Source organism: Pelophylax lessonae (assembly GCF_965119305.1).
Source record: "Pelophylax lessonae genome assembly, chromosome: 2".
Lineage (NCBI taxonomy): Eukaryota > Metazoa > Chordata > Amphibia > Anura > Ranidae > Pelophylax > Pelophylax lessonae.
The window spans coordinates 174,892,201-174,909,836 of record NC_138769.1 but is presented as its reverse complement, the minus strand read 5'-3'; the positions used below and the strand labels follow the sequence as shown (position 1 = coordinate 174,909,836).

Here is a 17,636-nt window from a genome sequence, read left to right as displayed (position 1 = left end):
CTGGTATAGTGTGTTTGACTGGTTCCGGCAGAGGGTGGGTCTGGTGGAGGCAGTGCCTGTGCATGTCGTGTGAGGTCATGGTGCAAGGGAGCCGAGCTGATCAACCGGAGCCTTGTGTGTGAATCTGTGGGACGGGAGCAAAGCAAGCCAGGAGCGGGACTGTCAGTGCTGTATGGACTGGAGCGGACTGAAGGAACCACCTGGCGCAGAGAGAGACTGTCACTGTGACTCGGGGGGGGGGGGGGACCGGTGGTGTTGGTGAGGTGTCATCATCATCTCTGCTGTCAATGTCAATGCTAGAATCAATTTCATGTGTGTGTGCCTGCCTATTCTAATTACTTGCCATCCTGAGTCCTGTCCCTGAGCTACTTACTTACATATTTTATTTTTGATTTAGTTTTATGCCTTAATATTCTCCTTAAATCACATTGCAAATTACATAATATACTTTTTTGTAGCCTAAATACAGAAATTTGCTGTTAAAACTGTAATTTTGTAACTTTTGAAAATGCCAGTAAAAACTTGGCTGTGCCAGTAAATTTTGGGTATTGTGTCAGTAAATTTCAATCTGGAAGGTTGGCAACACCGGACCAGAGAAACGTTTGTTGTAGGCTTGAATGTCATTTCTCTAGACCTATTTCAGTCACATCAGTACACAAACAATAGCTTACCTTTTAGCAAAGGTTAACCCCCATTACCCCTATAGGCCTATGCAGAACTCAAGGGAATGCGTAGAATAATAAACCTTAAATAAAACAAAAAACTTACCGCAATGGAGAGTTAGATCTTGCTGTACCACTTCTGGACTGTAGATCCAGTATCCAGTGTCCCATTTTATGACATCCCCATCACTGCACTTTTGAAAATAATTAATGTCATTTCTTTCCCACATTCTAAACATGTACAGTTCCCCTACCAATCCTACGGATATCGTGGAATTTATTTCATCAAACTTTGAACAGCCAAGAACCACATTGCCACCTCCTTGTAGCTCAGTGTAGTTTTCCAGTGTGCGTTTTTCTTCAAGAGTTCCGTCAATATAGAAATCCATGTTTTGAGTTTGAGCACTCCAGGTAATACACATTTCATACCATGTAAGCAAGTTTAGGCTTTTATAGACATTGATTGGAGTTCCAAACATCCAGATTTTTATACTGCTGCTGTCACCGAGTAAACCAATTTCATATACATTGCTTGGAGAGGATGGCAGGTGATAGGTAAAAGCAGTCCAGGGATCGGAAGAGTCTAGTTTTATATAGGTGCACAGAGTGAACTGTGTTACGTTGAAGACAGGGGAGCTCAAAGTCATGATTTGTGTACATGGTTTGCTGAAGACTGCTTTGAATTCTCCAAAATTTGCTGCCTGAGCTACAAAAATAAACGGAATTTAGTAATAAATAACACAGTTTATGTATTAGTCATTTCACCATTGTATTAGTCAGCTAGAGATAAAATATAAGCATGGTCTATTTAAGTCAGATGGGTCAACTGTTCTCATGCTATGAAGAGTGCACCATGCACCCCTAGCAAGTTGTTTCTGGGCAAAATAGCTATCAATCACGCTGGTTCACTTTGGAGTATTGCTGCTATCCCCAATATTGGCTGGGACAGGGGGGTTCCTAGCCACCCATACAGATGTATAAACATCTCTAAGCATAAAACACAAATACTTGGAGAAATCCAATCTATGCATTTATGTTCATGCATGAAATATATCTAAATACAAGAAAAACATCTTTGTAGTCCTTAGATTTGGGGACTGCATCAGTTTTCTTTCTCTCAATTTTTCCTTCTTTTTTTTAACCTAGTGATCCTGCTAGTAACTGTCCTTGGGTGACAGTGCTCACTGACTGTACTTATCTAAGAAGAAGCAGTATTATCACCTTAGGATAGGAAGTATTATCACCTTAGGATAGGCAGTATTATCACCTTAGGATAGGAAGTGTTTTAGGACTAGAGATGTAAAATTAAGATAAATAAAGATTAAAAGAAAAGATAAACTCATTTGTCAGACAAATTCATCCACTTACCTGGAGATACAGAGAAAATATCATCTACTGTATCTCAACAATTACCCAACTGTAGGAGGTATAAGATGAAGTCCACAAGCAAACTAAACTGGAGTCTTTCCCCTGCAGTGCCCCCTAATGGCAGAAATGCATATTTCTCTTGTTTGAGAACTGCATTAGGAAATACAGTGTTACATGAACTGTATTCCAGGATTTGCTTGTCTTCAGCTGAGAGAACTTCAATAAATTTAGGGCTTTATATAAAAGTCTCAGAAATCTTTCAGGTCCTCATGCTATATAGTTAGAATAGGATGTCATAGATATATTACTTATTGTAAAACAACATCTCACACTTTTTTCCCAACTTTTCCAGAAAACAAAACAAAAATGGTTTTGAAAAAAAAAAAGGAAAAAAGCTGAGTTTTTCCCAGTTTTTTGTTTTTTGTTTTCCAGGCCTTCCCACCTCTAATTAGGACTAGAAAACACATCCTACCTTGCTCCATAACATAGGAGGAATGTGTTCTGTATTCCACAGAGAAAGACAAAAATGGGAATTCAGTTGAGGCAGAGTATACAGGTAGGTATAAGCTTACAAGATTCCTGGGAGGATCTTTAAATATTTGTTTCCACTCATTTAACAGATACAACAAACACGGTCAATGCTAGATTTACCAAACTAAAAGGGTTAAAATAAGAGAAGTTGATTGTTAGCATTTACATACACTTTAAACAGAACCTGTTATGACAGAAATTTGGAATCTTACATTGCTGGGGTCATCATAGGGTCAGAGGTTACCTGATGTTTGGTGAATGGGTAGGGATATTATGTACCCCATACTCATTCACATATGGGGAGGGGGGCTTGGATCTGGGGGCCTCCTTGTTAAAGGGCCCAAAGGGCCTGGTATGGATTGGGGGGGACCCCACACCATTTTTTTTTGCAGAATTTTTTTTATTGCCAGCAATTCTTGTTTTTACATTCAGCTGTCAGCGGGGAAGCCGGGTATGATCTTTATTGCATACTAACATTGGTCCAGTATGTGTGTGTGTGTGTGTGTGTTAGGGATGATCGAACAGGTCGGGTCGACCATCGGTTCGACCCGAACATTGGCTGTTCGAAATTCGAACTTTTTGCGGTAAAAGTTCAGAATTCGGCCACCAGAACCGCCCACAATGCAATGGGACAGGAACTGGGCTTTAAAAGCCCATGAGTGGCCCAGAAACATCAGTAAAAACCGATTGGAGTGACTATGGGGTCCAGAGGCCAATCAGGAGTGAATACGCCCCCCATACGCCCCCCAGTATATAACATAGCCCCGCCAAACCTCTATCACTGTAATACAGAGGATGTGGAATAGAGTGGAAGCATTTCTGTTACTCCTGCTGCTTGTAAAGCTCCAGTGTCATTTTGCAATTATTAGTGTGAGGAAAGGGATATGCAGTGCAGTTAGGGCACTATATACCACTATAGTTAGATTCAAAAATCTAGTTTTTGTAGGGATAGTAAAAGTGTCTGGGTGACCGTAGTGTAGTTTAGGGTGACCTGACTCTGCCATGTCAGGCTGACCGTAGTGTAGTTAAGGGTGACCTGACTCTGCCATGTCAGGCTGACCGTAGTGTAGTTTAATGTGATCTGACTCTGCCATGTCAGGCTGACCGTAGTGTATTTTAATGTGATCTGAATTCTGCCATGTCAGGCTGACCATAGTGTATTTTAATGTGATCTGACTCTGCCATGTCAGGCTGACTGTAGTGTAGTTTAATGTGATCTGACTCTGCCATGTCAGGTTGACCATAGTGTATTTTAATGTGATCTGACTCTGCCATGTTAGGGTGACCGAACTCTGCCATGTCAGGGTGACCCCACTATGCAGATTCTGGGTTAGGGGTATATATATATACACCCCTATACAGAAGTTAAAAAAACACCCAAAAAACGCCTGAAAAACGCCTGAGACAAAAACGCCCAGGTGTGAAAGGAGGGTAACACCATCCCTGCGCTACTGAAATTCTAAGAAAAATTATCTGTTTTTTTCTGGTTCTGGACATGCTACAGAGCTGAAACTTCACAGGTACACTTTTCAGACCCCCCAGACACTAAATCCAAAGAAATCTCTTTTTTTTTGCCTGATTCATAGACCCTGGGGCATGACCCAGAACCCTAGGCACTTTTTAGGGGCATTTATTGGGTTTTAGGGCTTCAAAATGCTGTTTTTTTGATTCCAGAAGTTCGGGTTCCATTGCTTTCAATGGGGCTCTGGAATCCGAACCGAACTTTCGGGAAATTCGGGTGTTCTGGTCGAACCAAACTTTTCAAAAGTTCGATCATCCCTAGTGTGTGTATCTCATACCTATAGGGCTGCTGGGGAAGCTGACAATCACTATAGTAGCTGGTGCTACATACAGTAAGAACCACAATATTCTGGGTCCTGCTGCCAGTCACAGAATGCCTTGTATTTTTTTCAATGAATGTACACCTCATACCTGCGCCTCAGGTATGAGGTGTACATACTTACGTTGGGCCAAGCTGGACCAATGTAAATATGCAATAAAGTCCATACCTGGAGTTCAGTTTGTTTTAAAAGGCCAAGTTCACTTTACATAGCTACATAGTTAGTCAGGTTGAAAGAAGACACAAGTCTAGCCTAACCAATGCAAAATAAAAAAGAAAAACACAACCATACAATCCCATATACCCAATCCTATACCCACAGTTGATCCAGAGGAAGGCAAAAATAAAAAAAAACCCCAAACTTTCTTCTCTCCCTCCCCTGTTGCAGCGGGAGCACTGCACATCGCATTCCCATTACTGAAAGAGGTAGAGCGCTTGCTACAATGATGCTGGGAGTGTGCCAGACGTTACAGGCAGGATGGCCGGGATCCCTCCCATTAGTAGTTTTTCATCCAGGCTGTAGGTCAGCTGCAATGGGCCTCTAGGTATGGTGCCTAAATTAAACTCCAAATTTAGCTACAAATTGTTTTTAAAAGCACTGGGGTCCCTTGACTGCATAGTGCATTTTAGTACAAAGGTGGACGTAGCCTTTAATCATAAGGAACAAGGCTTTCACTGTTATTACCAGTTATTTTGTTCCTTGAGAAACTTCTATTATCTTCGAACTGTTGTTGAATTTCATGAAAAACCTGTTTGTTCATGGCCACCCTAATTGTGGCTATAGAAAATAAAGTTTTACAGTAGAATTAGACTTGATTGCGCTTGCTTCTGCTGGTTTACGATGCATGAATGGCTGTAAGTAATGATCTCATCTTACAAACTTCTCCTAAAAAATCAATTGGTCCTCTTTGAGAATTTTGTACGTTCAATCACTACCTTTTAAAACAAAGTTAACGTAAGTGCATGAATCAATGTCGCCCAGGCTCCAATCATGCACTGTGGTGAAGGGAGAGGAGGTGTGTAGTATTTCCCTATACCACAGAAACTTTAGCATCCCAGGAGGCTGAAGCAGTGTGAAGAAGCAGCTTTTAGGAATGTCAGAGCAAATTCTTGGTTCTTATAGAGCTCACTATACAGATTCCCTGGCCTAGAACCATTTTCTTTCAGTAGGTAGATAGTAGGAGAGCAGATATTTTGATGCAGAACTAACCACCCACCTCCTATTATTAGAGATTAATTTAGCAAGCAATGAAATTTTTTAAGCAAAAGCTGAGGGGCTTATACAGTGATACATTTTATTTTTTTGACCCCCAAAAGGCAGGCTCTGATGGTTCTGCAGGTTCCACTCCAGCTATCCTTTTCTTACCCCAAAAGATCAGTTAGGTCAAAATAGAAGAGTAGTGCTATTTTGTTTCTTTGCTTCTTGATTATAACTTTTTTCTTTAACCACTTAAGCCCTGGAGGATTTGGCTGCTCAAAGACCAGGCCCTATTTTGCAATTCGGCACTGCGTGAATTTAACAGACAATTGCGCGGTTGTGCGGCGCTGTACCCAAATGAAATTGATGTCCTTTTTTCCCACAAACAGAGCTTTCTTTTGGTAGTATTTGATCACCTGTGCGATTTTTACTTTTTGCGCTATAAACAAAAAAATAGCGACAATTTTGAAAAAATAACAATATTTTTCACATTTTTTTATATGAAATTCCCCCCCAAAAAAATGTAAAAATTGAATTTTTTTAACATTTTAGGCCAATTTGTTTTCTGCTACATGTTTGGTAAAAAAAAAGAAAAATCGCAATAAGCGTATTTTGGTTTGCACAAAAGTTATTGCGTCTACTAACTACGGGAAAGATGTCATTTTTATTGTTTTTTTTTTAACAAGTAATTGCGGCGATCTGCGATTTTTTTGGCAGGACTACGACATTGCGGCGGACAGATCGGACCCTTGACTGACATTTTTGACACTTTTGGGGGTACCAGTGACATTACTACAGTAATCAGTGCTATAAATATGCACTGTTACTGTAAAAATGACACTGGCATGGAAGGGGTTAACTTTATTGGTGATCAGTGGGTTAAATGTATCCCTAGGGGCCTGATTCTAACTGTGGGGGGGGGGGGCGTGGCTTGTGATGTAAGCACAGAGACATACTATCCTACATAGCAGGATCGTATGATCTATGCAGAGAAGGGAGAAGGACAGGCGGCTTTGTTTACATTAGCCGCCTGCCTTTCTCTCTCTCCAGCGGGAGATTGCGAGTGACCGGCGGACATCGGAGCCGCCAGCCACTCGCGCGGGGATGTTCGTGAACGAGCGGGAGTGCACCTCGGCGGCGCGCGCTCGCCCCCTAGAGGCTCGTGGGCAAGCGACGTAGCCCTACATAGTTTTGCCTGTAGGGTGCTGACTGCCGCAGTAAATAGTCGTGCGGCGGTCGGCAAGTGGTTAAGGACACTTGAAATGGCAGGTTTCTACCACACTGTCATTTCTAGCACTAAATGTGTTCCCTAAGCATAGAGCATACTAAAGATTTAGCAGGTGTAGCACCCTCCTAGGTAGGTGCTAGAGAGAGAAAAGTATAGTTTTGATTCCTGTCTGCTTACCAGGGGGATTGCAGGTAAATCTAGTATGTTCTCTGCCTACCAGAGAGCAGGATTGGTTAGTGAGGTCTGCTCAATGTGCTCAGGTGCAACTCAGTCTGTCTGCAGAGTGTTTCAAACTGGTCAAATAGGGAGGCATATTTTGGACAGTGGGAGGAAACCTAACAATTGAGTGCACAGACATCTAATACAGCCCTGGTGATTTGGCAGAGGAAAGCGTCTTGGTGCATGCTGCGATACTGTATAAAAGCCAGGAGCACATGTGCTCAAGGTCTTTCGTCTGGATAGCAGAGTCCCGGAGGGAGGGGGCGGCTGCCACCTCCTCTGTAAAGGTGCCATGCAGCCTCAGGTAGTTGACCTGAGGGCCTAAATAGAGCTAGAGAGGAACTTAGCCCAAAGGTCCTGTGAAGAGAATGTAGTTCACCAAGTCTATTGCTGGAGAGAAAAGTGCAAGGAGACTTAACCCTTTCCATACATGTGGCAGTATGATTCAAGCAGTGCAGCTGCTTCCACAAGCAACCTGGTGAGGCCAAGTGAGAGTTGTCCTTATCAAATGTACATAGTTCCAGTTGGAATATCCCACTATTCCCTTCTCCCATCCAAGTTCCAATAAAAACACTAAAAACCAAAACCCCTGGACTGTTTATTGAGCCACGAGCTATTGGGAGTAAGGACGAATGTGTGCACTGTACCCTAAGTGACTGTGTGCTCGTAATCAGAGGGGGCCCAACAAGTCATCATACTGCAAACCCTACGGGGACAGTCCTACACAGGCTTCTACAGTCAGTTACAAGGCAAGTGGTAAATTGTAGCTCATGTGCTATTTTTTTAATGTTTTGCACATTTATAGAGAGTATGTTAAAATTAAGTTGTGGGTTTCTGTTTTTAGGCTTCTTGTCCCACATGGTTCCTGTAAAATAGTCAACGTTGCATTGACAATATATCTCCCACGCCATCTAAGCCACAATTCTTGACATACTACAGTTTGCATAATGCTAGAAGGACATGTTTTGGTAAAATATCAGGAAACAAAATAGACCAGAATTTGTGGATGTACGTCATATAAACACAAAAAAGGAATACATTTTGCTTGCTTCTAAACCAAACCATACATCACCATATTAAGGTTAATTCTATCTTCTGTAAACATGTTTCATGCACAGTATACATACTATACATGTACACTGAACACCACTGAATCAATCTACTGGATACAGAGCCCTAAAGAAATGTCTTCATATATCAAAGAATCATTCATTCATGAGAAATAGTCCTGGGTCTGGAATGGAAATTGTAGATTAGTACATTTATTTTAATTTGCCATAGCTGGATCCAAAAGCCACATAGTGATTGAAGGCTATAATTTTAATGTTTCCTTTATAAATGTGGTGTTTGGCTTTCACCCAAGTGATGACAAATTCCAGCTGAACCTGAAAATTATTAGTTTATTATAATTAGTTTCTGATGAATCTGGTGAAAGCAGCAAGTTTTTACAGCGTTCAATGTATACCATAAAGGAAGAACGGTGCTCAGGAAATGGATGTCATATAAATGGATGGTATTGGGTATGTGAACCCTGTCATCCCTAAAAGGTTAAAACAATGTATAATGCCAAATCTAAGGCAAACCTTTTTTTTAACAAAAATAAAATAACATTGCAAATATCTTTACTATCGTATGCAAGTGGTCACATGGCCACTATGCAGGAAAGTCTCCTTAGGTTCCAAGTGGTGACAGTGTGTAGGGATACCAGCTTCTTCTGACATCACATATCCCAGCCCCTATCATTCAAACTTGGTGGGGTCATGTTAGCAGCAGCCTGACCACGTGGGAGCAGGCATGCTGTGGGTAGGCAAGGCACCCTGTAATCCCTAAGCAGATGGCAGGGTTGGGCAGGGGAGACATATCCGTATTCTAACCATGGAGGTAACAGAGGTTAACACTGCCATGCAAGGATGGATCTGCTTCCATGCCTAGCACGGTCAGAAAGAAACATTAATGGGAGGAGACTGGCAGGGTCCACTAGGTGTGTCAAGTTTAAAGCCTAGTACACACTAGTAGTTTTTTTTCATTCAACCCAGCAAGGCTGGAAAAAAAAAAACTGACAGCTCAGGAGGAACCGTTGTACTAACTATCCAACATTAGTACAGCGATCTCCCATGCTGTTTTATTGTGTTTTGACAGAACCCTCCGGTAAGTGCCATTGGCTGAGAGCACTGATCGGGAGCTAATTGGCAGATCTTTTTTGGTCATGCCACTTCGACAGAAGCCGGCTTATGTCAGACCAACTCCAGTACACACAGGCTGAATGCTAGATTCTATTGAACCAGCCGATGCCGCTCAACATTCGCCTGTGTGTTCTCGGCTTAAAACATGCTTTAAGGCCTGTACACACGATAAGAAAATCTGAAGGGAAATTTCGTCTGACGACCAATCTGCCGATTTTCGGATTGTTAGTATGGTGCTTTCGACAGCCGACTCAGACTTTTCGGCCCAAAAAATCCTGATGTGCAGGCTATAAAATTTTTATCGTCCGTCAACACAACGTCTGATTTTCGTCTCATTAGTACAGTTTGACGGAAAAAAATCTTAAAAGCAAGACTAGGCATGCTCAGAGACGAAAGAACACATACAAAGCAATCCAAAACATGACATCACTTCTGAAGTAGAATTTTGTCGTACAGGAAAAAATCGTATGAAAATAACCTCTTCACTTTCCACATCAGACTAGCATGCCACAAAAAATGGACGACAGATCGTTCGATAATCTGATTGTGTGTACGGGGCTTTAGAATTACTATTAAAATGGGGATAAAGTAAACGAATCCCCAATTATATAACTTAAGGTGCAAATTCACTTTAAGCCTTCAATGTGTATTTATCTTTATTAAGAGTATGTTTTAGAGCCAAAAAAAAGAACATATTATGCAAACGACTTATAAAGCCAAAGAATATGTTGCTAACCAAAACTAGCTGAGCTACTTTGGGAAACAAATATGAAATGTTTACATAGGAACTTGAAAAGTCCTTCTTCTAAATCACTGCAAAGCACAGTGTTGCCATTTTAAAACAAAAGGTGTTATTTGTCGTGGTTTTTAAAACAAATTTAAAAAGGGAGTAATAAATAGTTGTAAACCTTTCTCAACTATTTTACCTCTTAGGAACCCTCAGGGAACCCATGATAAAAAGTAATGCATCTACAACTCATAGTATATTAGCATCATCAGTTACTGGCAAAACCATTAACAGATTTATTTAACCAATCATTAGTAACAGGAGTCGTCCCAGAAGATTGGAAATTGGCAAATGTCGTGCCCATTCACAAAAAAGGTAGTAGGGAGGAATAGAGCAACTATAGACCAGTGAGTCTGACATCAATAGTAGGCAAATTAATTGAAACCCTATTAAAGGATAGAATTGTGGAACATCTTAAATTCCATGGATTGCAAGATGAAAAACAACATGGGTTTACTTCAGGGAGATCATGTCAAACAAATCTTATAGATTTTTTTGACTGGGTGACTAAAATAATAGACGGTGGAGGTGCAGTAGACATTGCATATCTAGATTTTAGTAAGGCTTTTGACACTGTCCCACATAGAAGACTTATCAATAAACTACAGTCATTGAGCATGGACTCCCATATTGTTGAGTGGATTAGGCAGTGGCTGAGTGACAGACAACAGAGGGTTGTAGTCAATGGAGAACATTCAGAACAAGGTCATGTTACCAGTGGGGTACCTCAGGGATCTGTACTGGGACCAATTTTGTTTAATATCTTCATAAGTGATATTGCAAAAGGCCTCGATGGTAAGGTTTGTCTTTTTGCTGATGACACAAAGATATGTAACAGGGTTGATGTTCCTGGAGGGAAATGCCAAATGGAAAAGGATTTAGGAAAACTAGAAGAATGGTCAGAACTCTGGCAACTGAAATTTAATGTGGATAAGTGCAAGATAATGCACCTAGGGCGTAAAAACCCAAGGGCAGAATATAGAATATTTGACACAGTCCTGACCTCAGTATCTGAGGAAAGGGATTTAGGAGTAATTATTTCAGAAGACTTAAAAGGTGGGAGGACAATGTAACAGAGCAGCACGAAATGCCAGCAGAATGCTTGGATGTATAGGGAGAGGTATAAGCAGTAGAAAGAGAGAAGTGCTTATGCCGCTGTACAGAACACTGGTGAGACCTCACTTGGAGTATTGTATGCAGTACTGGAGGCCATATCTCCAGAAGGATATAGATACTCTAGAGAGAGTTCAGAGAAGAGCTACTAAACTAGTACATGGATTGCAGGAAAAAACTTACCAGGAAAGGTTAAAGGACCTTAACATGTATAGCTTGGAAGAAAGAAGAGACAGAGGGGATATGATAGAAACTTTTAAATACATAAAGGGAATCAACTCGGTAAAGGAGGAGAGCATATTTAAAAGAAGAAAAACTACCACAAGAGGACACCGTTTTAAACTAGAGGGGTAAAGGTTTAAAAGTAATATGAGGAAGTATTACTTTACTGAGAGAGTAGTGGATGCATGGAATAACCTTCCCGCAGAAGTGGTAGCTGCAAATACAGTGAAGGAGTTTAAGCATGAATGGGATAGGCATAAGGCTATCCTTCATATAAGATAGGGCCAGGGACTATTCATAGGATTCAGATATATTGGGCAGACTAGATGGGCCAAATGGTTCTTATCTGCCGACACATTCTATGTTTCTATGTTTCTACTCTATTAGCTTTAAAATTATGTGGCATTCCAACAGTATTTGACACCCAACTGGATCATTTTTTGGGCCCCTTGCATTGGTGGCATGTAGAAGGAAGTACATCCCTTTACATTGGTGGTCAATGGAAAAAATGCCACCCTAGAGACAGCTAAAATTATCATTTATTTCAGTTGTTACTTATCTGATAGAAAAGAGCAGAGTGACATGGGATTTGTAACTATGCAGGGAAAAAGTAAATCCACCACTTAATCAGGGGAAGAGTGGGCAAGGGGGCAATTTCCCCCCGGGTCGCTCTGGTGCCACATAAAAAAGCTGCACCGCTTCTGCCACAGAAATGCCTAAAGGATTCCTGGTGAAAAGAAGTAAAACGTCTCCACCGATGATCTACTGAGTGCGGGATAAAGACAAGAACAGAGCACAGGCCTCCCCCCCAGCATGAATGGTGTAAACTGTGTCTGAACAGAGGCCAGTTCCATGCACCACTGGATACTCTCCTCCCCCGGGCCAGCCCTGATCGAGCTGTCCCAGCTCCCCCCAACCGCCCCCCTTCTGGCAAGGTCAGGAACCCAGATTCGGCCAGTCAGTAGAGAGTACCTGGAGCGGAGCTTTAGCCTGGAATGGGGGTCAGGAGGCGGCCGGCAAGAGGGATAGTGGGAGCGATGCCGACTCGCTGCACCATGGGCTTCTGGTTTGTACTTGCCCCCTGGGCAGAAGGTTGCCAGTCAGCACCTGCACTTACTATTGATCAAGCAACTCCTAGCAATCTCTGGAGGAACCCCAAGGTTCCACAGAACTCTGGTGGAGAAAGGTTGGTTGTTACTTGAAGTGAAAACATAGTTTCAGTTTACAGGGAAAGTATAGTGTATTCTCAGCGAGCATATTTTTAGTTATTGTAACTATTCACACTTTTGCATATTTCTTTAATTATTGAGTATGGTTTTGAATAAATTAAGTTCTGTTGCCATTTCTCTTTAAAGCTCACCCTCCTAAACCCACTTATACGTCCATGCCAAAAAAAAAAAAAACAACCTAGTGCTTCCATGTAACATCCTTTTTATGACTTAATGCCTGAGCCGCTAATCACCTTTCCCAATATCTGACATTGTTCATAAAGTGGAACTAAAGCTACAAACATGTCCCCACCAAAGATCCTAATTCTGCAAGGTACCTCGCCATCTTCTCCTTGCTTTCTTACAGGCGTGGGGTCTTTGATGATTTTGATTAGCCACCAAAGGAAATTTGTTTATTCCAACACACAGGCACAGTACCAAAATGTACACAAGCTGTGAATGAGCAGCTCCGTGTGAATTGTAAACTAGAAGAAAACACAGGCGCCACTCTAAGTGCAATAACTTGTAACTTCTTTATTGGATTAACCGCTAAAAAGGGGGGTACTCACAAAGGGATGAAATAATACAGCTCATAAGCACACTCCGGTGAGGATCAGGATGGCTCGAGTGGTAGCAGGTAGATAGACTGTAGCGGTAGCTGCCGCACTTCCTAGTCCCGGGGACACTCCAAACACCATCCGTCATCACTTCCGCAAGCGGGATTACGTCAGGGCGCCGGCGACGCGTTCTCGGAGCATGCGCTCCTTCCTCAGGCCGATATCGCGCCATTTTGGATGTGGGCTAATGTAGAAAGGGAGCCAGAGTCTGCCCGGTCCTAATGCCCGTCTCTAATTTAAATGTCACGGCGGGTTGAACTCTTCTGATACATATAGCAGCGTCTGACTAGTAAGGATGGAATACTTTGCATGTTTGCAGCAATTTACAAAATGATAATAACAATTTTGGACAGTGGTTACCAGACTCTAAGGCAAAATTAAATCAAGTCAAATTGCCAAATATGCTTATAATGAGCAATATGAAAAATTGTTATTAAACAATTTAAAAATAATAGGATTCAAAAAATAATAAAATTAAATAAAAATAAAAATAAAAATAATAATAAAATTAAAAATTAATTATTAAAAATTAGGACTTAAAAAAAAAAAAAAAAAAAAAAAAAACCAATATAAATGAAAAAATAATAATGGCGAATATATATGTATATAAATAAATTAATTATAAATAAATTATGAATAAATTAATTCTATATATGTACATGATATCAGTAAGATCTTCACGCACATAATTAAGTCAATTCTATATATATGTATGATATCAATAAGATCTTCATGTATATGGTAGCCACCATAAGTTAAAATGTATAGACAAAAGAATGTGCTAAAACCAGAGGAATGTACTAAAAACGAGGGAATGTGCTAAACGCAACTGCCTTAATGAAAAGACATTTTTTATGGTAGTTCATATGATGTCAATAGGGAAAATGAACTTGGAAAAATGTCATTTTCCCTATTGACATCATATGAACTACCATAAAAAATGTCTTTTCATTAAGGCAGTTGCGTTTAGCACATTCCCTCGTTTTTAGTACATTCCTCTGGTTTTAGCACATTCTTTTGTCTATACATTTTAACTTATGGTGGCTACCATATACATGAAGATCTTATTGATATCATACATATATATAGAATTGACTTAATTATGTGCATGAAGATCTTACTGATATCATGTACATATATAGAATGAATTTATTCATAATTTATTTATAATTAATTTATTTATATACATATATATTCGTCATTATTATTTTTTCATTTATATTGTTTTTTTTTTTGTTTTTTTTTTTTTTAAGTCCTAATTTTTAATAATTAATTTTTAATTTTATTATTATTTTTATTTTTATTTTTATTTAATTTTATTATTTTTTGAATCCTATTATTTTTAAATTGTTTAATAACAATTTTTCATATTGCTCATTATAAGCATATTTGGCAATTTGACTTGATTTAATTTTGCCTTAGAGTCTGGTAACCACTGTCCAAAATTGTTATTATCATTTTGTAAATTGCTGCAAACATGCAAAGTATTCCATCCTTACTAGCAGAGATGTATAGTAACGAAGTAGAACTACTTAAGTACTGTACTTAAGTACCGAAATGCGGTATCTGTACTTTCCTAGAGTAGATTTTTTTTCTCCTACTTCTACTTTTACTTCACTACATTTTTTCGATGATTTCGATACTTCTACTCAAGTATTTTTTTTTTGTGCTGCATAGTTACTCGTTACTTTTAAAAAATTACCACTGCCAGAACAGTAGATGGCAGGTTGCATAAAGCTCAAAAAAGTGTGTATAATGTCATTTGTAAATCAGCGCATACGAAAATAAAGGCTGTGTATAATAAAAGCTGCTATACCAAATCTTTCCAATAAAAAGAAAATATGAAACAAACAAATAAATGGTGCTACAGCGCTTAAAGTGCATCAAGAAACTACTAACAAACACAGGTTAATCATTTGAATAAATCATTTGAAATAATAAAAACAATATGATGTTCAAACTTTTGACTTATTTCTTTAATAACTACATAACACAGTACTTGTACTTCTACTTTCAGTACTTGAGTAGAATTTTTTTTTCAAAACTACTGGTACTTTTTACTTTTAGTACTTAAGTAGCAAATTTTTTGAAAAAACTACTTGCAATACTTAAGTAAAAAAAATGTTGAATACTTTAGTACTTCTACTTAAGTAACTTTTTCTGCGAGCACTTCCACTTCTACTCAAGTAATTTTTTGATCGAGCACTTGTACTTTTACTCAAGTAGAAATTTCGAGTACTTTATACAAGTCTGCTTACTAGTCAGACGCTGCTATATGTATCAGAAGAGTTCAACCCGCCGTGACATGTAAATTAGAGACGGGCATTAGGACCGGGCAGACTCTGGCTCCCTTTCTACATTAGCCCACATCCAAAATGGCGCGATATCGGCCTGAGGAAGGAGCGCATGCTCCGAGAACGCGTCGCCGGCGCCCTGACGTAATCCCGCTTGCGGAAGTGATGACGGATGGTGTTTGGAGTGTCCCCGGGACTAGGAAGTGCGGCAGCTACCGCTACAGTCTATCTACCTGCTACCACTCGAGCCATCCTGATCCTCACCGGAGTGTGCTTATGAGCTGTATTATTTCATCCCTTTGTGAGTACCCCCCTTTTTAGCGGTTAATCCAATAAAGAAGTTACAAGTTATTGCACTTAGAGTGGCGCCTGTGTTTTCTTCTAGTTGGCCCCAAACAAATCTTCTACTTGTTACAAGAGCTGCCTCAGGAGTGCACCTTGAACTTCCTATGGATTTTATGGACTTTTCCATGGACTTTATTATACATAGATGTTTTAATTAATGTTCTAATTTATCAATTTTTAATATTGTCCTTCTGATTGATCATGTGTGTCTAGTGCTACTGGTATAGCCCCTGGTGATTATTGTTCCCCGTTGTGCGCCAGTTATTTATTTTTGTGTGAATTGTAAAGAAGACTGGTAACAGACAGGTAAGTTTATTTTACCACAAAAGAGACAAAGCTTGCTCATTTTTACCTTTAGTTTCATTTTAACATAAAGTACCGTATGTTAAATCAAGGACAGATAGCAAGAGAGCTGTCAGCATAGTCAGTACACTGTTAGGGACCAATGATTGGTATAAAAGTTATGGATGTTGTAGCAATAATTACAACAATAATCATATTAATATTTTATAATATGGTAAAATTACTAATACCCTTCTCCCAATTACTCCATAACCCGAATACAAACGTTGTTAACTTTAGCTTCTTTATACATTTTAGTAAAAACTACAGCTGTCCTGTAAAGCAGAGTATAGAATCTGGGAATTGTTTTACTGCATTAGGCCTACAGGGTTAATTTTGAACTTTAGCAGAAGTTGATAGGGCAATTAATCTACACTGTTGAGACAGATAAAGCAAATGCACAGAGGGGAATCTGTGACTAGAGACAATCCTGAGGTCTGACTTCAGCCCTTCTATACTAGAAACTTCACGCTTTGGTTTTTCTTAACCTTCTCTCCAAGGCCTCGGGCACACTGGATGCTATGAAAAAACGTCAGTAACTTTAGTTGTAGAATGGCCCACCAAAAATGCGAGTTTTGCCATGTTTTGCATTAGCATTATTTAGTGGTTGCGTTTTTTTAGCAAAACTATACTCCCACAAGAGCTTATAACTCAAAAAGGCTCATAAACGCTGAAAAGCCAGACTTAGAGCATTTTTACAGCTGAAAAACTCAATTTTCAAATCCACTAGTTCTGGTGTTTTTTGCAGCCACAAAATGCCCCTACCAAAAAAACGCTGATAAAAGCCTGTGTCTGCATTGACACATAGGATAACATGCTGGGGAGTTTACTGGCTGAAGCTAAAAGCAGCAGCTGTAACTCCAGTGTGCATAAGGTCTAATAGTACACCCCTTCTACCCGAGGCACATGGCAGTTGAGTGGGTTGCTATGGCTATTGTTACACCACTGGTAGAATGTCAATTCTATTTGAACTATGTATGTAGTACATCACGTCTCTGCCTTATAACTAAGATCAAGTGTGTTATCTTTTTCTATTAGTGTCCAGTAGGGGTGCCCCACCATCATTCTGGCCTTTTAGCTGGGATAGGTAGCTGTATAGTATACCTGCTGGTATGATGGGGTTCCTCATAGGAAGGAACCTGCATGAAGTGTCCCCCACGTAAGCAGTGCTGTATTTTGGCCTAGGGTGGCACTTTGCAGGGGGGCAACAAAAAAGCCTCCCCCCTCCACCTGAGACTCTTTTGGCCACTGGTTGCTAGAGCCGCCTCTCCCACCTCTCTCTCTCTCACCCCTCCCTCCTCTCACTCACTCCCCTCTCTCCCCCTCTCTTTTTCTCTCATCCCCTCTCTCTAAACCCCTCTTCTCTCATCCTGCCTCTCTTTCTCTCTCTCTCACCCCCTCTTTTTCTCTCGCTCTCATCCCCCCTCTCTCTCATCCTCCCTCTCATCTTCTCTCTCTCTCTCTCACCGCCCCCCTCTC

The 17,636-nt window shown here is 40.2% G+C and overlaps 1 protein-coding gene across 1 annotated transcript in view; it reads right to left on the bottom strand.

Moving 5' to 3' along the window:
- Positions 1-17,636, bottom strand: part of LOC309548008 (adhesion G-protein coupled receptor G4-like) — a gene marked incomplete at its 3' end in the record, with an annotated part of 102,730 nt that overhangs the window by 24,915 nt on the left and 60,179 nt on the right. Inside the window, exon 3 of the mRNA XM_082247990.1 lies at positions 769-1,368. Within this exon, the coding sequence (XP_082104116.1) occupies positions 769-1,368 (600 nt within the window). The remainder of the gene's footprint in view (positions 1-768; positions 1,369-17,636) is intronic.